Source organism: Furipterus horrens, unplaced genomic scaffold (assembly GCF_987537825.1).
Source record: "Furipterus horrens unplaced genomic scaffold, mFurHor1.1.pri manual_scaffold_5, whole genome shotgun sequence".
Classification (NCBI taxonomy): Eukaryota; Metazoa; Chordata; class Mammalia; order Chiroptera; family Furipteridae; genus Furipterus; species Furipterus horrens.
In genome coordinates this window covers 1,410,039-1,427,168 of record NW_028327175.1, presented here as the reverse complement: position 1 = coordinate 1,427,168, position 17,130 = coordinate 1,410,039, and the positions used below count along the sequence as shown (strand labels likewise).

Below are 17,130 nucleotides of genomic sequence, written 5' to 3'. Positions count from 1 at the left end.
TGGCAGCGTCACGGCTTTTTAATCCTTCCGTAACTTCGTGACGGTCAATCGGGTCACATCGTGTTGAAGGTGAGGAAACCCGCCAGAAGCCACCACACTGAACATGCCATCGGCTGTCCCCTAGTCCTCCCAGCACCAGACACGCTGCAGGAAGGACAGACAGGCAGGCCCTCCCCAAATGTTTAATGAACGGAGCCACCCGTAGAACAGGTATTATTATCCCCACTCTGAACACGAGGCGGAGGATGACTCAGAGGGGCAAGTAACCTCACTGAAGCCACACACACAACAAGGGTGAGATTCAGAACAGTAACAGCTGTGCTGCCCCAGCACGGCCCCGCGGGGTGACGCCAGCCAGCGCTGCTGGAGCTGGCAGCCGTGGGATCGGGGCTCCCCCGGGGGGCACCAGGGGGCGGGGAGCTGGGGGGCGCGGGGGACTCGGGCGCAGACTGGCTACCAGCCTCGATAGTGGTGGTGCCTCCAAGACTCAGACACGCACTTCTGTGACTCCGCATCTTTCCCAAGGAGTGGGACCGGCACCGCCTGCTAGAAAACGAGGAGCACGGGGGTACCTGCAGGTCTCCTAGAGGAGAAAAAGCACTCGAGCCAACGGCTGCGGGAGTGGAACTGGGAACGAGATAGCTGGGCTCGATCTGTTGCCAATTAGTTTTTCTTTTAAATGACCCAACGCAGGCAGGATGGAGGAAAACGAGGACTAAGAGGAATACAAATGGGCAGCAAAACTCCCAAATGAAGGGTTTTGATTCCAGGTAAATAATCGGAACATGTTTCAACAGGACGTGAAATGTCACCCCTGGCTCTGAGCAGGACAGGGCTTAGGGAAGGCTGTGCTGGGGACGAGGAGTCTGTGCAGGTTAGAGACGGAAAGGGGAGGGGCCTGGGGCCAGGAGGGGGGGTCGGTGGGAGGGAGCGAGCTGTACCGTAGTCCCCCCGCCCCCATCCCAGCTCCATGTTCCAAGGTTTCGGTTCCCAGTGGCCCACCTCCGCCCAGAAACACCGCGTGGGAACTGCAGGTCCTCATGCCTCCCCTCCTCCGCTCCTCCCTGGGGAAGCAGGGGTCCGAGGGACAGAGGCCACCTCCCTTCTCCCACAGCACACGGTTCTAACTGTCCCCTCGCACTGTCTGTGCTGTTAGCCCTAGCTGCCCAATTTATAAACTAAGTGGAAGGTACGTACGTCCAGGAAAAAATACAGCAGAGACAGGCTTCGGTACTACCCATGGTTTCCGACATCCGCTGGGGGTCTTGGAACGGGCGAGGGGGGGTGCTCTGTAGGTGAGAATGATCCCCAGGGACGGCTCGCCCTGCACCCTAGCCCCTAGAGCCACCTGCGTTCCGGCCCCCAGCTGGCCGTCCCCACGTCTCTGTGGCTGACGTGGTTTTACTATAAAAAGCCCTCAGTTATCTTGCTGGGATTCTGTCTTGTGTTTAAGTCAGGACAAAAGGGAATAATGCCAGTCTTGCCTAGACGTGACACTGACCAAAGAAGGTTCTTACTTTTTGTGGTTCTCTGTCAATAATTACCTATGCGGCCCTCAGCCTTGGAGTCCCTTGGTTCTCTAAGACACTTAAAATAAACGTGTGCATACTTAAAGACCTTTTAGAAAGACGCTGAGTGACTCTAAGGGCAGGTTCTTGCACTGGGAACTCTGAGGTTTCCGCCCATTTGCACACGAACAAAAATAAACGCCAGAGGTCGGCCACCTGCCGCCTCCCGCCCCAGCAGGCCCGCGCTGAGTCCGGCCACCCTCTCCCAGCGACAGCGGCGGCCCTTCCTTCCTCAAGCGCCCAGAGGCCCCGATCGGCAGCCAACTTTCCACTGGACGGGTGTCCACACGCAGGAGGCCGGGGACGGTGACGTCACAGGGTGTGGGCAGAGACAGCGGGTTTGTTTGCTGTCTCCTCTCCCGGCACTTATCAGGAGTCTATTTTGGGCTTCTTTGGTATTCGAAGCTGTAGCTGCACTCACGTCTCAGCCCAGATGAGTTCTGCTCACAGGGAACGAGGGCTGGGGGGACGCAGGCACACTCTGACGGCGGCAGCGGCGGCACACGTGTACCGTGGCCCGCAGGACACGGCTGGAAATGGACGGTGCCGAGTGCCGGGGCACCCCCATGGGACCCTGCTGTGTGGCACGGAGTTGCCCGAGGGTGGGGGGGCTGGCCCCCTGAGAGCGGCAGGAAGGAGCTCTTTTGTTCCCTCTCTAGCTTGATTGTGCAGCAGTTACGTGACTCTAAACCCCATAAATTGTCCAAACTCACAGACTGTACCCCGAGCGAGCGATTTTACTGCGTGTAAATTTGAAACAAACTTCGGCGCGGGCCTCAGCCTCCTCTCACCGTCCCCCCCCATGCCCTTGCACCGCTGCAGAGCCCCCCATGCCTGCCCCCCAGCTAACCTGTCCCAGCCCTTGCAGCTTGGTGACGGCAGCGGGCGCCCTGCACGGAGCTGGGGCTCTGCAGCCCCACACACCCAAGGGCGCACGCGGACACCCTCCCAGCTCCGGTCTGAGCGCCCCCGGGCACGTCACTTACTGCCTGAGCTCAGTCCCCTCGCGGTGACCGTGGACAAACACAGGGGAGGGACCCCGAGCTGCTGCGCACTGAGAGCCCAGGCACGTGCTAACGCGGCACCTGGCACACGGAGAGATGCTCATTCCTGGTGGATCTCCCCCGCCCACTGCCTGCCCCGCGGCGGCTGCCTTTCCGAGTCCCCGTGGGCGGGACGCACACACACCTGTCACTGCAGGTAACACACACCGGAGTGACTTCTCACTGGCAGTGAAATGGGTCTGTGTGCCACCTGGCCCTGAGCGCAACAGAGGCCGGCAGCCCGCGCCCATGCGGGGAGAGCCTGTCCGAGGAGGCGGGCTCCTCGTTAGAGGCAGGGCCGGAGGGCGAGAAGGGGCCGGGGAGGCAGCAGACAGCGGTGAGGTGGCCCGGGACGGGCGACGCAGCACGGCTCTGCAGAGTTTATTCCAGGATGCCCAACGCACACCACCGAATGTGGCACCGTGGAGACACAGTGGATCGTGCCAAGTGCAAGCAAAGCACCACATCCACACCCAGAGGAGTTCTGCAGACGGCCGTGGTAAAGCTGACGCGTTTCTGCAGCAATATCCCTTTTTATTTCTTTAAAGTATGAGTTCACAGACACAAAAAAGCACTGGGAAGGTATGTAGTCAGGGTGTTTCAAGGGGTCATGTCTGGCTGATGGAGAGGTCAGTAGTGACATTTATTTTATTTTCTGCGCTTTTTAGAGTTTACCAATTTATTATGTTAATTTTAGAAAATTTGGAAACCAGTGAATACTTATTTTTAAAGAGAAAAGCTAATCAAGATCTTATTGATGATGATAGGATTCCATATCCAACACTTAAGTACATGATGCTAAACTCACAAGTCATAACAGTAAAATATATCACTAAGTATATCATGAAACAAGATATGAGACGCTCCTCTAGCAAAAAGAAGTAATTTTTATTTTTTTTAGATTTTATGTATTTATTTTCAGAGAGAGGGGGAGGGAGGGAGAAAGAGGGAGAGAAACATCCATGTGTGGTTGCCTCTCACGCGCCCCCAACGGGGGACCCGGCCCGCAGCCCAGGCCTGGGCCCTGACTGGGACTTCGCAGGCTGGCCCTCAGTCCACTGAGCCCCGCCAGCCGGGGCAAACCAGAACCTTTTACCGCGGAAAGTCTAGCAACAGACGCACAGCACTGTCACCAAACGCTGATGTGCGCATCTCAGGCCCCTGTCTTCAGAGGCTCGTCAATAACCTGGCACGCGGGGTGAGTCGCGGGAGAGGTTTCCCTTTGAAGGACGGCTTCTCCAGAGGTGCCCAGTCCTGTCTTTCAAGAAGGCGGGCCCTGCAGGGCTTCACCCGAGCGCCCCTCGGCCTTGTGAGACACAGCGCCTGCCTGCGGGGAGAGCGCCAGCGAGGTTTGTCGCCTCTGAACCAGCAACGAGAGTTCCGGCCTCAGAAACCCACCCACAGGGGGTCCCTGACCAGCAGTCCCCCTTGCCAGCTGCTGGGCAGGAGAGAACGTCTCCCACTCACAGGCCGGCCCGCACCCCGAAGAAGAGCAGGTGTGTGCTGAGCACACCCCGATTCTCGAGTGAAGCCGGCAGGCCCGTGTCATCTGCCGGAAAAGGACGGACACAGGGGCCTCTTCAGAGGCCGGGGGGCGGCTGGGGCAGGTTTTGAACCCTGGAAGGAGACCGCTTGGCCACGGGACTTGCCACACAGAAGCCCGGCTGACTTGATTTCACCGTTCTGGTAGAAAATCAGCTATCTCAGTGCTGAAAATACACACGGGCAATAAATAATTCAAGACTCAAAACTACAAATAAAACATCTTAAATAACCAAACAACATCCAAACCTGAGCCCTCAACTGCTTTTAGGCTTCCAGGCCCCCACCCCACTAAAAAGTATCCTGTGTGACCCTGAAAGTATTTCTGTAGACCCATCATGTCTAGTCTGAAATTATGCCAGGCGGCAAGCGTCCAGCACCTAAAATAAGGTCACACTGAGGTGTGTCTCTGAAGAAAAATATAAAAACTCTGGCAGGAAGTCACCAAAGTGGCATATCTAAATTAGTAAGCTTTGTCTAAAATACACACACACTTTATTTTAAAGGCACACAAGCCAAAAAAGTTGGGTCCGTTTCTTTTCCGAATGGTTATGGTGTGGCAGGAGCAGACCATCTACGCTTTCCCAGAAATGTGTGTGTCACTCAGGTTACTTTACACAGAAGGTGCGCTGGAGAAGGAAGGGTCCCCACGAGGTGACCCCTGAAGGCTAAGGGCAGCAGACCGTGCGGAGACGCCACCGGAGAGCCGGGCAGAGGCAGGCAGACCCCCCCGCCCCCCACGCTGAGCACCCGCGCACTCCAGCCGCCCGGTCTGCACAGGTGCCCCCTACTCCCCGCACTCCCGTGAAGCGGGCCGTCTGCACCCCACCGAGCACGGGGAGAGCTGCAGCTTAGCAGGACCACGTGACCACGGAGTGACCGGACGCTAGAACCTGCGGCAAAGCCGTGCGCCGAGACCCAGGCCCCACCTCACGTCCGGGCCCCGCACGCTTGGCAGGCGCGACCCGGGAAACAGCAGCATCAGGTGGCCCCGTGCTCGGCAAGGGGCTGCGTCCCAGCGCGCAGCTGCTCCCACACCCCTGGTTTAAAAGGGCGACGCTCCCCTGTGGCCAGGCCATCCTGCCCCCACCCAGCACGTGGCCGGAAAGCGTGGCCGCCCACTGCCCCAGGCCGTTCGCTCCAGCTGACCTCCCCCGGGCACCGCCACCCCCGAACCCCCCTGCCGGCCTCTGCCAGAGCTCCCAGGAGGCCCCGGGCGCAGTTATTCATTCAGTCACTACTGGGGTGCCGTTCCCCTTGAGCTACTCCACGCTCCCTGCTCAGTCCGGCTTTTTAAAGTGACCAGCAGCACCCACGGCTGCCACTTCTGCACCCCTCCCCCACTCCCAGCCCCTCCGACCTGGGAAGGGCCTCACGGTGCGGCTGCCAGCGGCCTCTGTCTCACTGGGACAGGGAGCACTTGCAGACCGCACCCCAGTGGTTCCATCAGGGGAGTGCACACATTGTCACCACGGTCCCGGGAGTCCCTCTCTTCAAGTGGCTTTCCAAAGACCGTCTCCTGGTTTTCCGTGTCCCTCTCGGGCTCCGTGACCTTCAGTTCCTCCACCCAACCCGTGACACCGGGGAGTCTCTCAGCTCCGTCCTAATCCCATCTTCCTTCTCCCGTTACAACTTCTTCCTGAGGTGTCACCAAATGTCACCAAGTCTCACGACGTTATCACCCCAAACTCAGACCCCTCCAGGCCCCAGGCCCATCTGCCCAGAAGAGACGGACACTTCCTCTCGGACCCGCCAAGGGCACCTGGAACACAGCTGCCCAGAGCCGCCCTCCTGGTCCCACGGGCCACGCCCGGTCCCCTGAGCCCGGTCCCCTTCCGCTGACCCGCCTCTCAGCCGGCCGAGGCACGCCTGGCACCCACACATGAGCGACCCAGCTCTGGGGACGGAGCGCGTGCCTGCTGTGCAGTGGCCGCACGCCCCAGCCGAGGCGACTGTGCCCGTGAGGACCCAGCCCCCCAGGGACAGAGCCGGAGGCTGTGAACCCTCGGGACTCGCCCTAACCGGAGGTCCGGGCACAAAGCACCCGTCCCGCCCTTCTCGTGGGCGGTGTGAGTGTCCGTCTCCCGGCCCGCACGCCTTCCCCCGACGACAGCCAGACAACCCCTGAAACGCATCCCGGGCTCGCCCTGTCCACGCGAACGGTGACCTCTCGGCCACCCTCCCAGCTGACACGCCCGACAGGCCTGACGTCCCCTCCTGTGCTTTCACCACAACCTGCCCTTGCGACCCAGCGCCCGTGCTGAACCACGGCGAGTCCGAGCGCACGCACTGAGGGCTCCGCCACCGAGCTCCCCAGCCCCCTGTGCTCCCTCCTAGCAAACCCTGCGGAGGGCCGCCCTCACCGACCAGCTCAACTCCTCGGCCCCGGCAACAGGAAGCCCCGTCGCGCCTCCCTTAGGCCCTCCCTGGGCAGCGCCCGGGGCCCGGCGGGGCGCGTCCCGGGCCATCCCCTGTCCTTCCTCCCAGCCCCCCTGGGACCGCCAAGGCAGGCCACCCAGCGTGAGCCTCCCCCACTTCTTACCTTCCCTCCTCGTTCCCCTCTGTTCCCGTTGATCCGAGGAAACTCACCAGGGCCTTTGGGGACCGAGGTTCACCCGAGTTTAAAATCTCAGTCACGGCTGCTGAGTAGCTCCGTGCTGTTAAATGTGAGCTTTAAATTCCGGACAAACAGAAACCAGGGCTCCCGACCAGGGCTCGGTTCTGTCCAGGTTCTTTGGACAACTCCGGTGAAGGTGTCCGAACGCGGGTGCCCGGAGTCCTGGCCGGCCGGGGTCTCCACGGCCGCGGGGTAGAGGGGACGCCTTCGCGGTTCAGGGTGCCCCGTCCCAGTGCCTGCGCAGTAACAGACACTGCTCGCCACCGCCACACGGCGACACCAAGGGCCACTGTTCCCAGCGCCACCCGGGACCACCTGCCAGACGCATGCTGAGGGAGGCCGAAGCCAGTCCTGGGTCTGCAGCAACCGACTCTCCTTAATGAGAGAGGTTTGCTCACCCCTCGGTCCTGCGAGTGGGCAAGGCAGACAGACGGCCTCCTCGCCGGGACCTGCATACGCGTGAATGAAACGGCCAGTGTGCCCCCGCCCCGCGGTCCCCGGGCGACGCAGGAGCGGCCGGGACTGGCTTCCAAGCCGGCTCCTTTCACTGCTGGGCACTCACACCTTCAGCCCTGACCCGGTTACGGAAGCAAATTTCCACTCACTGAAAAATCAATCACCACGTTCAATCCTGAGCAAGGGGGGAAAGTCCAGGCAAAAAAACGATCTTCATAAAAGGCAACTGACTTGTTTGTTACTAGATCTGGCCGGTGATTACACTGCATTCAAGGGCAGCACCCAGAGCCGCCCTCGTGTTATGGGCTAGAACGCGGGTATCAATGAAGACAGCCAGGACTCCCCATAACCTGCCTAACGAGTTTCGATAGCATCACGATTCAAGAGAGCTTGTCTCCAACTGGGCCACTGGGCCAGACAGAGACAATATTTGGAAAGGAACACATTTAAAATTCCTTTCTCTTATCCGTGCTGCCGGAAAAAGTAAACTACAACAAACCTCACTTGCTTCTGCTCCACTGCCTATCTAGGCGAGGTGTGTCTTCTGAGTCAGATCAGGATGTCATTGAAAAAGGGTGTTTTAAAAGGTTTTTTAAGGAAAAATATTATAAAAGTATGTATTTTAGCCCTGACTGGTGTGGCTCAGTGGACTGGGTGTTGTCTTGCAAACCAAAAGGTTGCCAGTTCAATTCCCAGTCAGAGCACCTGCCTGGGCTGTGGGCCAGGTCCCTGGTTGAGGGCGTGTGAGAGGCAACTGATTGAGGTTTCTCTCCCTCCCTTCCCTGCTCTCTAACAATAAATAAAGTATTTTTCAAAAAGTATATAGTTTAATTACATTGAGTCACATATTTACCAAAACGGTGTCCATGAAGACTATTACCTAAAGTCAGGACTATCCCAGAGCACTGCAGATAGGTACGACCCCTCACACTGTATTTCCTAAACCCCACGGGAGGAAGAAGAGACACGTTCTTGTTAGAGAAGTTATGGTGAGAACTGGTTACGTGAACTCCTTCGATCTGCACAGCACGCTCGCCCGTGTCCAGCTTCCGTTCAGGAGGGGAGCCTGCCTATTCCGGGCGCTGAGAAGGATCGGGCCACGCTGCCCCCTCACAGACACCTGGGTGCATCCCTGTTCCCGCCCGCTCTTCTCGCCAACCACGAACGCTCCTGCCCAGGCGCCGGGGACCCTGCTCTCCCTCAGGGAGCATCAGAAGAGCTGACCAAGGTGTTTGCTTCCAGACAGAAGTAGGTGAGACGTGATCCAAGTGCTCCTTACAGTGGTCTGGGCACTAAAAACTGAAACGCACACCAGGTTCCACTTTCCCTGCTGTTTAAACCGAAGCTAGAACTACACTGAGTCGTGTGCCAGAAGGAAGGAGCCAGCACACGAATCAAACTTCGGCGACAGCGTGCGTCAGGGCACCACCCTGGTTTCTCAGCCAAAGAACGCAGAGGGCGGCCACAGCGCCCAGGCCAGCACAATGGGGGGTGCGGGGGACACTACGAGGACCACCTCCATCCTCAGGGGTGACGCAGCCCAATGCCACCCAGTGAGGAGCAGCGGATGCAGACGGAGCTCCCAGCCTGGAGGGCAGCCGGCCCCAGCACACTGCCCAGGTGACAAACGTCGGACCTCCTGCCGTGCGCCCCTCCTGGGGTTCTCACTGGGAACTGTCTGGGGGCTGTTCCCAGAACTCTGCACTGGCCCAAAGGGACGTCCCAAAGGCGTGCGTGATCTCTGCTGGAAAGTGAACGCAACGCCCCCTGGAGAAGTTCCTCTGACACGCAGGGCAGCAGCCCGAACACCTGCCCGCCTCCCCATGCCGGGCGCTGCGGGCGAGACCTGCGTCCCGGCTCGCAGGGACCTCCGTGCTGCGGCGGGTCAGGCACCCAGCGTGCCACGCAGGCCTCACGCTCACGAGTCCCTTCCGCAGCAAGAAGCCACTTGGGGTTCTGTCTCCTTTCCCTCCATTTTAAGACCCCCGGCGTGAGGGCAGAAAAAGAGGCCCACGCGCGCAGAGCTCCGTGCTGCCAGCAGGAGGCGGCGCGAGCCATTCTCCAAAGGCTCCCCCAGGCCTTGGAGAAGCAGCGGCTTCCTTCCCTCCTCACTCTCCGCTCCAGCGCCCGGGCAGCCCCCCGTGCCCCCACCGGTGACCTAAGTGACCAGGAGGCAGGCAGGACCTGGCTTCACCAGCTGCCAATTATCTCAAGAGCTCATCCGCTACACACTTCCTGTATGTCATCTGCTGGGCCCACGCCCTGGAGACTCAGGAAACATTTCCCAGCGGTGACAGCTGCACACTGAACCACGAGGCTCCCGCCTGTCCTGCTGGAAGGAGTCACGTGACCCACGGGAACTGCGAGGACAAAGGTCAGCTCTGCTGTGCAGGCATGCCTGCCACGCCGGCGCTGTCTGGGCACATGACTGAACAGGACACGGGCGTTGCCTCTTCCAGTTCCACCTGACCCCGGCCACCTCGTGGCAGCGACCAGGAGTGTGAGCTCTGACACTCACAGGGCCGCCTCCGTAAGCAGGCCCGTGCCCACGCGCCGGTGAGCAGTCCCATCAGCCAGAATGAGAGCGACCCACACAGCACCCAGGCCACCCGGAACACTCAGTCACGGCGGTCACAGCCAGCCCACGCCCTCGGCCCCCGGCCGCCCCCGCCCCACTCACTGCCACCTGCCCCAAACCCCGGCCAACTTACAACCCTCAAAAACGGCCTTCCCGGCCCCTGACCACTCCGCACCTGGGGCTTCCCGCCCCGCCCTGAGCAGGTGCGGTGGGGACCGAGCCCACAGGGCCCGGGGGCACTAGCCAAGCGTGTCACTGTTCTCCACGCTCACGCGAGGACATGAGTTCCAGATTCACTACAAGGAACACCAGGGGGACACACACCGTTGCAGCCACACCTGCCTCTCCTCTGGGGCAAAGTGCACCTGTCTCTCCCTGTGCCCCCGCCGGGCTGACTCAGCTTCCTCCTTCCACCCCCTCCTCGGAGAAGCCTTCCTCAGGTGTCTGCCCCACACCCCTCTCTTCCAGCCTTTTCTTCTTCCGCGGCGCTCACAGACATCTGCAACTCCTCCTGTGTTAGCAGAGACCCTGCTATCCTCGCCAGTGGTATTTACAGCTCCTGGCATTGTCCTCAGCCCAGAATGGGGTTCAATAAATAAATAAATGAAAGGGGAAGCAAAGACAACATTTTAAAGACTTAGCCCTGGGCTCCCACATCAAAGTAAACACCTGATTTGGAGAACAAGGGTAAGAGGAGAAGAGGAGGGGGCATGGAGAGGTGTTACAACGGTTTTTGTCTCCTTTGCTGCCTGCTAAGCTGCAGAGAGAAAGTAAACAGAATTCACACAAACGAGGATGTACAATTACTCAAAAACGTGAGGCCTACCGAGCCTGCTCCGTACACGGGAGTGACCATCTCTGAGGCCCGGGCCATCCACGCAGCACGGGCGCCAGAGCACACCCAGCAGAGACCCGCCCGGGGCCGTGCCACTGCGGCTCAGAGACCACACGCGCGGTCTTCACACGTGACCGCACGCCACCACCGCGGGTGTGCCGTGACAGCCCACGGGAAAAGCTTTCTGGTCTTAAGTGCTTTTGTCCCCAGTTCAGAGCTAGCTGATGGTGTTTCTACTAAAATAATCACAATGGTACAGTTGGAAGGGTTACAGAGGATTAACTTTCTCTGACAGCCACACGTCCCGTGTCAGCACGCCCTAACACACGGACTCACGCGCACCTCACGACCACCGGTGAGGAAGGTATTTACACCACAATGCGACTGAGGAAACTGAGGCACAGAGGGGACGTCGCGCGGACATGGAGGAGCCAGAAAGTGAACCCAAGTCCGTCACCAGACTACGCCGTCTCCCTAACGTTTTACAGAAGTTTCAGTTTAAAAACAACGAGTCATTCCGCTGTCAGACTAGCTTCGGGGGAAAACAGCTCTGAGTCTCCCGGGCTCTAACCTGGGCAGCAAGGGGGTGGGAGGGAAGGAAGCAGGAGGAAGGGCAGAGGCGCGGGGAGGCGTGAAAACGGGAAACGCGGTCCCCAGAGGAAGAAGAGGCGGCGGGAAGGAGGCCCGCCGCTCGGAGTATCGGGGGACGAGCGCCGTCTGGAACAGAAGAGCCAGAGGAGACCAGGCCTGCAGGAGCCCCGGCCAGCGTGCGGCCAGGACGGGGCATCTCTGCCCACTGCTGAACGAAGCCGCCGAAATTAGGGGGAAGCAGACAACTGACATTCCAAACTCCCCTCCACAAAACTGAAACCTTGTAAACGGGTTCACTTAGGGTCTCGGAGAGACCTTCTGCTAACTGCTTTCTTTCTTAGTGGGGCGCACAGTAACAAGGGGAACTTGGATTCCTGACCCCGAAGCCTCCGGGGGAGTCCCCAAGCCGAGGAACACGGGAAGCTTTGGTAGAGCTCGGTCAAAATGGCTAAACAAGGAAGGAAGGAAGAGAGATTCGCAGCAGGTACATGCGTCTGCAGAGGATGGAATTCGAAGAGAATATATAGGAAGAATTTACATTCCGTAAAACCCACGGAGGGGAAACGTCCTCGGCACGCTTCCACCTCTGTCCCCGGCCAGGAACTGTAAGGTAAAACCCACTGGAGGCCGTCGCCTGCAGCCAAGAGCAGCGGTGGCCTCAGGCCCGCTCCTGCTCCAGTGCCGAGGGAGGAAGCCGCGGCGGGACTGCGGGCTGGCCCAGGGCGCACCGGGTTTGACAGGGGTCTGTGCGCGCCGAGCCTCCGCCGCGTCTCCGTGGCCGGGAGGAAGGAGGCCCAGCCGTTCCCGTGAGCACTGTGTCCTCTCTGCCTGTCTGCTCAGCGACACGCCTCGGCTTGCCGTGGGGATCAGGCCCCACACTCCCACCGCACGTTGGAAACGCATGTAATACACCTGACCTCCTGACCACCGCAGCCTAGCCGTGCCTTCCTGAAACGTGCTCACAACATGTACGTCAGCCTAGAGCCGGACAGTCGTCTGAGTTTCACCAGGAGCAGGGGCCACAGAACGTGGCGGGGCGCCCGCTCTAGACCCCGCGACCAGTCGCAAGCTGCACCCCAGCATCGCGGGACAGCACTGTGAGGCCGGTCGCTAGGCCGGGAAAGGATCCAAAGTTGACATTCGAAGTGCAGTTTCTAGTGAATGTGTATCACCTTCACGCCGTTGTCAGGCCAAAAATACATAAATAAATAAACGTAAATCGAGCCACCCTCAAACGGGGCCCATCTGTCCTTAACCGCCTTCCTTACTTTTCCCTGCAGAGCCTCACACAGCGCCCAGACCTACGAGACAGTGAATAAGCGTGTGCTCGATAGGAGGGGCTCCGTCCCTGTTAAGAGCAAGGGCACAAACAAACGCGAGAGGCCAGCCAGCCAGCGACTCTCACTGGCTACTCGTTTTCTTGCCCCGAGAAAGGGGCCAGGTGGAGAGTCAGGAACGAGGCCACTCCTGGGGGGGGACACCGGGGGGGGGGGCAGAGCACACTGGCCGTGTGCTGACCACCCCTGGGGAAGGCAAGGCCACAGCTCCACCACCGCCGTGGACGCACCGCCCAAGCTTTTGCTCTAACTATTGGCTGCGATGGCTGCGATCCCCCAGAGCGGTGACGCCACGCTGGGGCATGCTGGGAGACCAGGACCCCTCCCTTCCCCACCCCCCCACCCCTGTGCCCACGCGCGGGCTGTGAGCTCCCGTCTACGCCTGCCGCTAGGGGCAGCGAAGCTGGCACCAGTGCAGAAAGGGAAGCCAGCTTGGTCTGCTGAGGGCACGCATGAGGGTTACCAGGGGCGTCCAGGTAAAGAGGAGCGCGCTCCAGCAGCTGTTCAAGGGGATTTAGCGAAGGGACCGTCTTCAAGGGTGCAGACAGGATTTAAGGAGAGTAGCGAGGGAGGTGAAAGGGGCCCCGGCCGACAAGATCGGGGAGCCATGACCACCTGTGGGCCTAAAGGGGCGGGCGAGGGGGTCCCCAGAACCCAGAAAGGTCTGTGACTGTAGCTGGCGGGCAGAGAGGCCACTGCAGAGAAGGTGAGACCAACTCCCAATGCCCAGCAGCTCTGGCAACACAAACCGGCAGCAGGGAACTGTTGGCTCTTCCAGGCCCCCCGCTCCGGTCCCCCCGGCCACAGCCACCCGGAACCCTAAAGCAAGAGCTCAGCTGACAGGGGCCACAGCGGCCGCTGCCCAGAGCACAGGGCAGGGCAGAGGCAAGAGCCGGAGTGCACCGGGAGGTAGGCTAAGTGACTGCCACCTAGGAGGACGCAGGCACGCACAGGGTGCGCCAGCTCCACCTCTGCCCCCAGCCACCGTGGGACGGCCGCCGCGACGTCACCGGCACAGGCACCTGCCCGGAAGGGGACAAAAGGGTCCCAGAGGGAACTCCAGGCCACCTACTCGTTCTGCACCTCCAACGTAAAGAGACGACCCGTTTATCTACACTGACTCTCACCGAAGACAACTCCCTTCTCTGTCCTCAAAGGGCGCCCATTCCAAGCCTCCAGGACCACACTGATCACCTGTGCTATCGCCTCTTGTTTGCGTCTCCCTCCTTAGACCCTGCGCTCCTTCAGGGCAGGGCCTGTCCTTCTCATTGCTGGGTCCCCACCGCCGACCCAGACCCGACACAGAGCCTTCAGCCGATGCGCACGGCCCCCATCTGTGGACCAGGTCCACTTCCTGGCAGCCGAGAGCCATGCTGGATAGAATCTGGGATGACCCTCGGCAACCTGGCACCAGGAAGTTCTCCCCCGCTGGGCGCCAGCCTGCTGCCCTCCCCTGCAGGCAGCCTTCCGGTTCTGCTCGGACGTTTACGGCCTTGTGCACACGAGGCGTCATCAGAAGGGCCAGAGCAGGACAGCAAGCCGGCACTCCATGGCAGAGAGAAAGCGGGTACCCATCACCCCTCGAAACTCTTTCCCCGGGAAGGAGCCAGATCTCCCGGCCTGGGTGTATCGGAGAGGGGCCCACGTGCCGCAGTGACGACACACCGACAGGGGGGCAGAAAGGCCTGCCTGCGTGCCAAGGGACACGCTGGACGTCACCTCAGCAGACGGCACCGTCCCCGCAATTACAAAGTAGCCATGACGCGATCACACAGCACCATCCTGTTCAAGAGGGTGCCCTGCATGACGTCGGGGTGGTTATTACCAGAGCCTGGGACACGCTCACGTTATAATTATGAACCATTTTCACGGAACCCTGTACTTAGGAAGTGCTTAATCATCTTTCTGCTGGAGCAGTCCCCCTACCTGTGCAGGCTGCTCAGAAAAGAGAAAGGTAACACCAGGTTCCCACCACCATGACTGCCGGCTGCAGGAAGGTGAGCAAAAGTAACTTCAGCTCTGGCTGGTGTGACTCAGTGGACTGAGCGCTGCAGACCGAGGCGTCACCAGGTAGATCCCCAGTCAGGGCCCAGGCCTGGTTTGCAGGCCGGGTCCCCAGCTGGGGGCGTGCGAGAGGCAGCCACACACTGATGTCTCTCTCCCTCTCTCCCTCCCTCCCTCTCTCTCTAAAAACAAATAAAACCTTTAAAAGTAAATAAATGAATTTAAAATGCCTCTTAGACTGCACTAGAAAGGCGAGTTTGCTATAGGGACACACTGTCTTCCCAAACTGCACACGAAAAGGCCTCCTCTCCCTGGTGCCGTCTGTCCGTCCATCCGTCTGTCCCCCTCACTGCTGTTGTGACGAAGCTGGTGCTGTTCGTTCTGAAGTCGTCTGATAACCAAACTGAAATAGGTCAGTCCTTCCGTTTATATTTAGAAAAAGGGAATTTGGGTCTTAGCATGACAAACACTGAGTTACTTTTAATAAAGCTCTAGGAATCGTGTTTCAAATAGATCCAGTTTCTTTTCCTAAAACATGCTCAATGCCTCGATCCCCCAAACGAGCTTTTTCCAAAATCATGAAAGACCTTTAACCCCCGAGGGACAGCGCTTTCTGGTGACTCCTGCGACTCTCGGGTCCACGCACAGCGCGCCCCGGGCTCCCAGCGGACCCGCGGACGCCCGCGCCCGGCTGCAAGCGCAGAGCCCAGGAGCCTGCAACCTCCAAGGCGCACTCGTTTGAAAAGCAATGGAGACGCACGCCTGCCGGGGGGTCTGCGTGTGACAGCGTCGGCCTCGGCTCAGAAAAAACACGACGTGTGCCTCGTACAGTTAGGAACGGGGAGGCGGCATCGTCCGGGCAATGGCGGGCACCGTCCACAGACCGGGGTCGCCCCCATCCCCTCTCCCTCCCTGAAGGTGACAGCGAGGGGCCACCGCGCCGGGTACAAGCTAAGGGGCAAAGGGAGGCTTCCTGCTGGGCGTCAGCGCCTCGGGATCTAACGGGGGGACGAGTGCGCCCCGACGTCTGAAACGACGACTGGTGGCGTGCGCTCCTGTAGGAACGGTGACCCGAGACTGCGTCCCTCTTCCCCGGCCTCAGCTTCGGGCAGTCCCTGCGGAACCAACAGGCTGGACAGCCAGGAGGGACGCGTGTCCGTGCGCGTCTCCGGCAGGCGCGGGTCCGGGGCAGAGCACCCCCGAGCGCTGCTGCGCGCACCCCGGGCTCCCCGCCGCGCGGCCTCCGCAGACCCGGCCGGGACCGGGACGCTCGCAGGTCGCACGGCCGCCGCTGAGACGCCGCCAGAGCCACGGCTGCGACACCTACAGGCGGGCAGGGCTGCCCGGACCTCCGGCGGGTCCCCTCGGGGCTCCCGGCCCCAAACTGCGCATTTCAGAAGGCGCACCGCCTGTCCCGGCGCGGACGCCCGGCGCTGTCACAGGACGGCAAAGCCGCGCTGCGAGGGGCGCGCAGAGAAGCGGCGGCAGGTCTGGGGCGCTCCCCGCCCCCCAAAAAGCAAAGGCGAGCCTCCTCTGACCTCGAGGCAGAAACCTGGCACCCGCACCCCCGCGCCACCCGACAATTTACAACCTGGCAGCACCTTCTAATTAGGGGCGCCCTGGCCTTTCACAGACGGAAAATTAAGCTGCTTCCCAGCAGGGAGATAAAGCGGCAGCGGCGCCTGTCGGCGGGACCCCCCGCCCCCGGTCCCTCCTGAAGCCGCAGCACGGGGGGCGCCCTACGCCGGGGGCAGCGGGCGCGGGCGGGGGGCGGCGGGCGGGGGGCCGGGGGCGGGGCGCGGCCGCGAAGCGGGGTCCCGGCGGCGGCGCGGACGTACCCAGCAGCACGCACAGCAGATCCAGGGCCACGTACGGCAGCCGCGTCCGGTCGAACATGGTGGCGGCGCCGACTCACGCACGAGTCCCGGCCGGGCAGCCGCCGAGGGCGAACGGGACGGGCGGCGCTCGGACGGCAGCTATGGCGCCGGACCCTCCCCCACAGCGCCGCCGCCTCCCGCTCGGGGCCGACTCTCCGCGCGCGCTCTCCGCCGGCCCGCTGCGCGGCTCCCCGCCCGGATCCCGGCGCCCTCTCCGACAGGCGGGGCGCCCGCGCTCGAGCTTTAAGGATGCGGACCGCTGAGGAGGGGCGGCGCGCGGCCTCCCCAGCAGAGCGGGCGCGGCGGGGCGGGGCCGCGGGTCGCCACTCGGGGGCGCTCCGCCAATCAGCGCCCGCCGCCCCGCCCCGCTCTCGGAGCCCGCCCCCGAAGCGGGCGGTGCCCGGCGGGGCGGGGCCTGGGGGCGTCCCCAGCGCGGGGCGGAGCGCGGCACCGCCCCCGGCGCACCGGCCTCTGGGGGTGCGGGCCGCCTGGCGGGGAGACCTCGGCCTGCCCAGACCCCAGAGCGGGGACTGCAGACTGCGCTGCCCTCGGCGCAGGTTTGCGATGCAGCCTTTCCCATCAGCCAGCGGGGCAGCAGCCGGGCCCCGAGGAGCAGACAGGAGTCACACGCGGTAACTGCTGTGCACTCGGCGTGTGTCGGTGCAGGGTCATGCCAAGTCCA

The 17,130-nt window shown here is 61.3% G+C and overlaps 1 protein-coding gene across 1 annotated transcript in view; it reads right to left on the bottom strand.

Moving 5' to 3' along the window:
- The window catches only part of PLPP1 (phospholipid phosphatase 1), a 52,971-nt gene extending 36,254 nt beyond the window's left edge, over nucleotides 1-16,717 (bottom strand). Inside the window, exon 1 of the mRNA XM_090276112.1 lies at nucleotides 16,410-16,717. Coding sequence (XP_090132238.1) covers nucleotides 16,410-16,467 — 58 coding nt within the window. The 5' untranslated portion in view covers nucleotides 16,468-16,717. The remainder of the gene's footprint in view (nucleotides 1-16,409) is intronic.
- Between the last annotated feature and the right edge of the window lie 413 nt (nucleotides 16,718-17,130).